This window comes from Scyliorhinus torazame, chromosome 2 (genome assembly GCF_047496885.1).
Source record: "Scyliorhinus torazame isolate Kashiwa2021f chromosome 2, sScyTor2.1, whole genome shotgun sequence".
Lineage (NCBI taxonomy): Eukaryota > Metazoa > Chordata > Chondrichthyes > Carcharhiniformes > Scyliorhinidae > Scyliorhinus > Scyliorhinus torazame.
In genome coordinates, this window is record NC_092708.1 from 362,065,525 (window position 1) to 362,074,737 (window position 9,213).

General features: G+C 50.8%; 1 protein-coding gene across 3 annotated transcripts in view; it reads right to left on the bottom strand.

Moving 5' to 3' along the window:
* The window catches only part of prima1 (proline rich membrane anchor 1), a 242,776-nt gene extending 240,711 nt beyond the window's left edge, over positions 1 to 2,065 (bottom strand). The window contains exons 1-2 of one of the 3 annotated variants that reach the window (XM_072492578.1): positions 633 to 2,009; positions 355 to 502 (exon numbers count right to left, since the gene is read on the bottom strand). In XM_072492578.1, coding sequence (XP_072348679.1) covers positions 355 to 502; positions 633 to 716 — 232 coding nt within the window. In that variant the 5' untranslated portion in view covers positions 717 to 2,009. Of the gene's footprint in view, positions 1 to 354; positions 503 to 632 lie in introns of all 3 variants that reach the window. The other 2 variants (XM_072492577.1, XM_072492573.1) reach the window with 2 other exon arrangements.
* Positions 2,066 to 9,213: the final 7,148 nt, after the last annotated feature.

A 9,213-nucleotide genomic window follows, 5' to 3' on the forward strand; every position in this document is an offset into this window, starting at 1 on the left:
GCTTTTAAAGCAGACCAAGGCAGGCCAGCAGCACGGTTCAATTCCCGTACCAGCCTCCCCGAACAGGCGCCGGAATGTGGCGACTAGGGGCTTTTCACAGTAACTTCATTGAAGCCTACTCTTGACAATAAGTGATTTTCATTTCATTTCATCTTACCTCGGGCGGGATTTTAAACTCCTGGCCTCAACTCGGGTTCAATCAGTAGCAGAAGGAGGACTGCCCCAGTGCCCATGTCCTCACTGCCATTCACCCCCCCCCCCCCCCCCACCCCCACCCAACACACACACACACACACACTCTCGGAAGCCTGGAGTGCATGCACAGGGCATGTTCATCCCCCCCCCCCCACTTACTTGGAGTTGCCAATTGCCTGGGCGGTGGAGGGGGAGGCGGTGGCGGGGGTAACAGGGGAGGTCGACAGGAGCAGATCTCATGGCAGCTGCCGGTCGCCGCGTCCAAAGCCGATCTCCCGCCTGATTTCTGGACTTCGCCCTGAGAGAGCTGGCGGAGTAAAACAAACTTGCGTTAAAAACAAAACACACGGTGGGCTTGGTTGGTGTGTGCGCGTGTTCGCGCGGGCGGGTGCGGAAGATAACATACACATGCTTCGCAAAAACCCATCTCCACTCACCTGAAAGAAGAAGAGGAGCGAGGTGAGGAGATTGCCGCTCACAATCCAGGGGCAGAGAGTAAAGGGCAGGTCTGCCGCCAGCATCCCGCCTGTGCCCGCCCGCGATTCAATCACAACCGCGGAAAACTCGGGCGGGATTGCCGCACCGACCGACCTTCCCAATTTGAAACCGTAGCCCGCAAACTTTTCCCCTCCCCGCCCAAAAAAGACTTTCCGTCTCTTCAGAGTTGCGATAGTTGTTGTGCTTGATGACTGGTCCCCCGGGACATGAGGCAGTCCGAGTCTCTCGGGGCTGAGGCGAGGTGGGGAGACGTCCCTCCCTTGTTTGAGACAACTTTGGCTCTTCTGTTTATACTGACGGAGAGGCCGGAGCCCCCTTAAAGTCGCGAGGACCACAAAACTACTGCCCCCAAAACATGCGTTCAGCCACGCAGAAAAAAGTTAGCAGCAGAGCTCAAAGGGGGGGGGGGGGCGGGGGCGGGTTGGGCGATTGGAAGAGGGCGGGGTGCAATCTTCTCCCAGACGGCAGTTTTGAACAGGGGAAGGGAGTCACTCTTTGGGACGATCGCTGCAACAGGCCAGGTCCAGCGGGCACACCAGGCGCTGGGAAGGCATTTTTTTGTGTGGAGCCCCGATCCCGATTCCTGTGGTCTCCAGTTGAGAAGAGGAAGAGGCGGCCAGCCCCGCTCGCTATTACTGATGGGTCACTTTCGCCGAATCACTTTGCTGTGTGTAGCTCCTTTCGAAAGACAGGTGGAAAGGGGTGGAAAAACAGCTTCGTTGCAACGAAAATGTACCCCCCCCCCTTGTTAACCAACGCGCTAGGACCCTCCCCCCATGCTAAAAATGTTCAGAGCCAGAGAGTGTCCAGTTTGCAACTGTGAGTCCCGAGAGCTGGTGCAAACGTTATGTCCCCTCCGACCCTCCTCCTCCTCACATCACTCCACTGCACCCGGGCTCATCCCTGAAGTGAGTAGCATCGCCATGGATCTGTACATGCAAAGGATTTCGCTCCGGCTCGCCTCTGAGTCTAACCCACGCTCACCACGCCGCAGCAATCCTTCAGAGCCATGTCGCCTGTCCATTGTGCGCTGCCCGCTGGGCTCTTTTTTTTTTCTCCTCCTTTTTGACAGCCACTGACTTGACTTGCTTCGGCTTTATTCCGCCGCAATGGTCAGCTGGCGGACTGGAGCGAGTGCCACGGTCGCCTCCCTCAGCCCCCTTCCCTCTCGGGCCATGGCTGAGGTGCCCGACGTTGGAGCCGCACGGAAAGGCACTGGGATGTGTGCACCCCCCGCCCCCCGGTCCAAGTGAAGCAAATGCAGCAGGCACTCAACACACACACCCCAGGTTCCTGTGCGTGTTATCGAATGTCCGCCATGTTGTGTGATTAGATTCATCACTTGTGATTGATGCAGAGTTGTGACAGTCCCGGCTCTGCCATGTACTGGGGAAAGTTGTGACACTCGGCACCCACTGACATCCCCCTCAATGCGCGACCTCTAACTGATTTTCTCCAGCACACGTTTACACGTTTGTTATTAAAGGGGGGGCAAAGTTCTCAACTTAGATCTTGCGATATCTAATTGGAATTAGATGAAAACGTTAAGCTGGGTTTTTTTGCTTTTAAGGTAATTAAAATGTACCCACAGATTGGGGGCATATTTCAGTGCAGTGGCAACTTGTATCGAGCTTTATTTTTGCACAGTGCTTTCCATAGACACCCCCCCCCCCCCTGTCCTGCAACAATCCGGTCACATGAAGTTAACTTAAGTGATCTGTTACCTGACAGTCTATTCGCTTGGTTTCCCGTCGTGCCGATCATTCTTTTGGGACGTTGCTTTTTCTTTGTTTTGCTTCTTGGTGTATCGCAGTTTGATATGAAGACCAGCTTCGAAAGCCAGTACATTAACAAACACAAGGTTCATACAGCGCTTTTATTATTTGTCAGTGTCCACCAAGCCCAATTGCTCACTCAGACACACACACAAAACGTCAACATTAAGGCACGGTTTCAACATACGGTGAAGCTTTGGCAAATGCGTGTATATCTCACCCTGACACTTCGTCCAATGTGCATAGCATTGAGGGTTGTACTAGTCTGGAATCAGGTTCCCGGTGGTTACAGAGTTACACTAGAACTCTTGGGAGAGTTATGCGTGAAGGTATCGCCCAGGTGGGAACACCGAAATAATAAATAATGATCGACTTTATTTGATTTGGCAAGTCAGGTAAGCTACACAATCAGTAGGTAGAATTTTCAATCTTTCACCTTGAGCAAACAAAAATAAGTACTTGATTTATGCCAATTAATGTGGGACTATACATAAGTGAGGACAAATAAGAGAACCTAACAGGATCATCTACTTTTAATATGAACACAGACCATGTGTTGAAGAGAGGGAAATGCCCATTCTAATAAAACGTTTCATAAAATCTCAAGATTCTATTTCGGAACTAAATAGATTCTCCTGACGATGTTGGAGCGTGAATGTATGGATGGTCTTTACATGTTTCTAGAGTCTTCCGTGATTATTTTGTAAATCTGCTCTTCTCTTTCATATATTCATGTAGGGGGTAGCAACAGAGAAACACATTCATTCAAGTATCGCATTTTTCTACAGTATTTTCAAATTGCAAGCATTTCCTTTGCAGTGCACTGCTGTAATACTGTAAAGCGGGTCAAATCAATCAACATCGCCGCATAGTAGTACACACCATTACGGTAAAGACATTAATTTATCTAACATTTTTAAAAATACTCAATTGACAAAAGTCTGCTAGCGTAGCTAGACTTTAGCCTTTGGCCCCCGTCTCTCCTGCCGTAGCTAATGCTGCCTTGAACTTTCCAGCTCTTTTCTACTCAAACATTGAAAAGCCACATCCTCCTTGCTCTCCCACGATCTACTTGCTTTTTTTATTACTTCCTTATTTCACCCTTGCACTTCCCAATGCCAGCAATATATACTCAGCTACATTCTTGTTACTTTAGCTAAAGAGATTTGACAAAGATCACACCCCAAGAGGTTTCCAACATTTTAAGAATTATCAATAACACCATGGTGCAAAACATATAAAAACAGTACGAAGTCTTACAACACCAGGTTAAAGTCCCAACAGGTTTGTTTCCAATCACTAGCTTTCGGAGCACTGCTCCTTCCTCAGGTGAATGAAAAGGAGCAGTGCTCCAAAAGCTAGTGATCTGAAACAAACTGTTGGACTTTAACCTGGTGTTGTAAAGCTTCTTACTGTGCTCACCCCAGTCCAACGCCGGCATCTCCACATCACGTACAAAAACATTCTGCTCCCGGACTCCTTAACCCAGAAACATCAAACTTTTATAATCTAAGATGGCATGCCTTGTCACTTCTTCTGAGTATGATTTATGATGCAATTAGAGAATGTCACTTAATGATTTAGAAGACAACTTTTGCAGTGAGGAAATTGAATCTGTGGCCTTCTCTTTTACATTGGCTCAATTGGATGTTCCAATCCACCAGCATGTAACATACACCAAAATGTGCAACCAGGATTTGTACATTTACATTAATCATTTTCTGCAAGGCAATAGGTTTATGCAGAAAATATCAGCAGGTAGGGTTTTATTCCCTATTTCTTTACTTATTTTCCCCGGAAGATTTAGCAAATCCTTCTTACTTTGACTTAAGCGGTTCAAGCCAGACCAGATGGCCTGCATCCTAGGATCTTAATAAAAATGGGTGCAGAGATAGTAGAGGCATTAATTATAATCTTCCAATTTCTAAAGTCCACTAACAAAATTGGGGACAAAATAATTTCTGGGTGGCTTCTGTTGTGCCCAAGTGCATGCCGGTTATTTGGTGAGAACTTTGAACTGGTTTCAGTTTATTCTTCCTTCTGGTTAAAAAGTTTTACTGCAGCTGTACAGGGCCTTGGTGAGATGACATCTGGAGTACTGCGTACAATTTTTGTCTCCTTAGTTGAAAAATGATACAATTGCCTTAGAAACAGTTCAGAAAAGATCCACTCGAGTCATTCCTGGAATGAAGGGAGTATCTTATGAAATGTTGAACAAGTTGGGCCCATACCCATTGGAGTTTAGAAGAATTAGATCTTTGTGAAACATATTAGATCCAGAGGGAACTTGATAGGGTGAATGTTGGGAGCGTATTTCCACTTATTTCCAATTGGAATGAGGGGACACAGTTTTAAAAATAAGAGGTTTCCCAAACATGGTCTATATTTTTTCTCTGAGAGTCAACAGCCTGTAGAATTCTCTTCCCTAGAAAGCAGTGACGGCTGTGTCATTCAATTTATTAATGTTTTAGTTCAATAGCTTTTTGATAGAGATAGACAAGGGAGACAAGGATTACAGGAGACAGAAAGGAAAGTGGAGTTGAGACCACAGTCAGATCAACCATGATCTTATCAAATGGTGGGGCAGGTTCGAAATGGCCTACTCCTGCTCCTATGTCCTATGGCCCAAGATTCATTACTTTTGCTCCATCAGGCTTGCCTTATAGGAAATCTAGTTTTGCTTTCTTTGGAAGGCTTTTCATGGCTGAACATAAAGTTCTGGCCATGATACACATTACTGAACACCATGGGCGGGATTCTCCCTTCTGGGAACTAAGTCCCCACGCCCGCCGGAAAACGGGCAAGAATCTCTCCGGACTTTTTCCTCAAAGGTACGGGGTGATTCTCCATTTTCCAGGGGCTAGCAGAGCCCCGGCGTGCGTCCCGCAGCTCTGTCTGCTGGCAGGGCCCTGCTAGCCAGACCGCGCGGCTGTGAATGCGCATAGTGGCTGCAAACGGGTCCGCGCATGCTTGTGGCGGCCCACCTCGGCGCAGGCGCCGCGCCACATAGCAGGCCCATGCGGAGGAAGGTAGGTCCCTCCCAGATGATCGCGGGTCTGGCCACTACCGAGGCCTCCCCTGGAGTCAGATACCCCCTGCCCCCCACCAGGACCACCACTGCGGGTCCAAGCTTCCGCCGGGTGGTACCACATGTAAACCATGCTGGCGGGTGATCGACCGGTCGACCACGGAGAATCGCCGTGGGGTCCTGTTTCAATGGCCCCTGACAGGCGCCACGTCGACCACGCGGGACGGGATCCGCGGAGAATCATGGAACTGCCGTCGCGCCGGATTTCCGGCGTGAATGGCTATTCGCCCCCGCGCCGGGCGCGATTCAGGCGTGGATGTTCGGAGAATCCTGCCCCATATCTGCTGACAAACTAGTTAGTACAGGTAAGAGTTCATGAACTGAGCAAGACCAAGTCGCATGGATAAGGCAAGAAGGAATGCCATTGATATATCCTGTAAGTACAGATCTTCAAAGGATAAATCGTTCTGAGATTCAAACTGCTGTCGCTAAGATTGAAGATTGGAAGACTACCTTAGAAATTGAAGTTACCAAAAGTCCTTTGGACAATTGATGTAACTGATGCACGATCAATGACCGTTGTAGCGAGGTTGTTGTCCAACTGAAGGCTTTAATAAGCTAGATGTTTCCCCCAGCAGCTCAGATACAGAAAGAAGGCTGCTGGGGCGGCACGGGCTCTTACATTCCCCCTTGCAGGGCGGAGCTACTATACAGCTTGACCAATAGGAAACATACAATATCTACCAATTGTGTTCCAGCATTACCAGGTACTTTAATACCTCCACACAGACTACCACATTCACCCCCTGTTAAAAAAGAGTCCGGCGGGGGTGGTGGCTTGGTATTACAACATGGTAGAAATTATAGTTATGGAGGTACTGTAATACTTCCGTACAGCGTTTTGTCTTATTGTAACTATTTACAGATTCACAATTAACTATATACACTTTAAAATGAATCAATCAGTCGATCGGGGGCCCTGGTCGTCCTCTGTGATCATCAAAGCTCTGGTGGTGACGCCGGTGGAGGCTCGGGTGTTTGTGACTCCGGGAGCGTGGCCTCGATGTCTGTGGCAGCTTCAACACCCCTAGACAGCGTTGGTGGGGAAGCCGGTTGACCTGGAAAGGGAGCATCTGCGGGGTGCGTCGGTGGGCGGGGGGGCCTAGACGGGGCCGGCGGAAGGACCGATCCTCCTGGGAAGGGGGCGGCTGTAAGGTGCACCGGTGGGAGGGAGGGGGGGACTGGTGGCTGGGGTGTGCGTGGGGATCTGGCGGGCGGCAGCTCTCGTAGGGAGACGGTATCTTGCCGGCCGTTGGGGTACGCCACGTAGGCGTACTGGGGGTTAGCGTGGAGAAGATAGACCCTCTCGACCAACGGGTCTGACTTGTGTGCCCGCACGTGTTTTCGGAGCAGGATGGACCCGGGAGCTGCCAGCCAGGTCGGGAGCGAGGTCCCAGAGGAGGACTTCCTGGGGAAGACAAGGAGACGTTCGTGAGGTGTTTGGTTGGTCGTGGTACAAAGCAGAGACCGGATGGAGTGAAGGGCATCCGGGAGGACTTCCTGCCAGCAGGAGACTGGGAGATTCCTGGACCATAGGGCCAGTAGGACGGTCTTCCAGACCGTTCCGTTCTCCCTCTCTACCTGTCCGTTATCCCGGGGGTTGTGACTGGTCGTCCTGCTCGAGGCAATGCCCTTGCTGAGCAGGAATTGACGCAGTTCGTCGCTCATAAAGGAGGACCCCCTATTGCTGTGTATGTAAGTGGGGATCCCGAACAGAGTAAAGATGCTATGGAGGGCCTTGATGACGGTGGTTGCAGTCATGTTGGGGCAGGGGATGGCGAATGGGAACCGGGAGTACTCGTCAATCACATTCAGGAAGTATGTGTTGCGTTCGGTGGAGGAGAGGGGGCCTTTGAAGTCCATACTGAGGCGTTTAAAGGGACGGGAAGCCTTTATCAGGTGCGCTTTCTCTGGCCTGTAGAAGTGCGGTTTGCACTCTGCGCAGATTTGGCAATTCCTGGTGGCTGTCCTGACCTCCTCGATGGAGTCGGGCAGGTTGCGGGTCTTGATAAAGTGGAAGAAGCGAGTGACCCCCGGGTGACAGAGGTCCTCGTGGAGGGCTCGGAGGCGGTCCACTTGTGCGTTGGCACATGTGCCATGGGACAGGGCATCAGGAGGCTCGTTTAGCTTCCCAGGACGATACAAGATCTCGTAGTTATAGGTGGACAGTTTGAACCTCAACCACAAGATCTTATCGTTTTTTATCTTGCCCCGCTGTGCATTATCGAACATGAATGCAACCGACCATTGGTCAGTGAGGAGAGTGAATCTCCTGCCGGCCAAGTAATGCCTCCAATGTCGTACAGCTTCTACTATGGTCTGAGCCTCCTTTTCGACTGAGGAGTGGCGGATTTCGGAAGTGGAGGGTACGTGAGAAGAAGGCCATGGGTCTGCCTGCTTGATTGAGGGTGGCCGCCAGAGCTACATCAGACGCGTCGCTCTCAACCTGGAAGGGGAGGGATTCGGCGATGGCGTGCATCGTGGCCTTTGCAATGTCTGCTTTGATGCGGCTGAATGCCTGGCGGGCCTCTAACGACAGGTGAAAAACTGTGGATTGGATCAGAGGACGGGCCTTGTCCGCATAGTTGGGGTCCCACTGGGCATAGTAAGAGAAAAACCCTAGGCAGCGCTTCAGGCCCTTGGAGCAGTGAGGGAGGGGGAACTCCATAAGGGGGCGCATGCATTCAGTGTCGGGGCTTATAACTCCATTTCGCACTACGTAGCCGAGGGTGGCTAGGCGGTCGGTGCTAAACACGCATTTATCCTTGTTATATGTAAGGTTAAGGATCTTTGCGATCTGGAGGAACTTTCGGAGTTTGGTGTCCTGGTCCTGCAGGACGTGGCCGCAGATGGTGACATTATCGAGATACGGGAATGTTGCCCGTAAACCGTACCGGTCAACCATTCGGTCCATCTCGTGCTGGAAGACCGAGACCCCGTTAGTGACACCAAAGGGAACCCTAAGAAGTGGTAGAGCCGCCCATCTGCCTTGAAGGCAGTGTACTTGTGGTCACTAGTGCGGATGGGGAGCTGGTGGTAGGCGGACATAAGATCCACCATGGAGAAGACCTTGTAATGCACAATCCTGTTTACCAGGTCGGATATGCGGGGGAGAGGGTACGCGTCCAGCTGCGTAAACCTGTTGATGGTCTGACTGTAGTCGATGACCATCCTATGCTTCTTCCCAGTCTTTACCACCACTACTTGAGCTCTCCAGGGACTGTTGGTAGCTTCAATGACTCCTTCCCTCAGTGGCCTTTGGACCTCTGACCTAATAAAGATCTGATCTTGGGCACTGTACCGTCTGCTCCTGGTGGCGACGGGTTGGTAATCCGGGGTGAGGTTCGCAAACAGGGAAGGCGGATCGACCTCGAGGGTTGCGAGGCTGCAGACAGTGAGAGGGGGTATAGGGCCACCGAATTTGAAAGCTAGACTTTGGAGATTGCACTGGAAGTCTAACCCTAGGAGTGTGGCCGGCCAGAAGTGGGGAAGGAAGTAGAGCCGGTAATTTTTAAACTCCCTTCCCTGGACCGTGAGGTTTGCTACACAAAACCCCTTTATCTCTACTGAGTGGGAACCGGAGGCCAGGGAGATTTTTTGTTTAAAGGGGTGGACGGGGAGAGAACAGCGCCTTACCGTGTTGGGGTGTATGAAGCT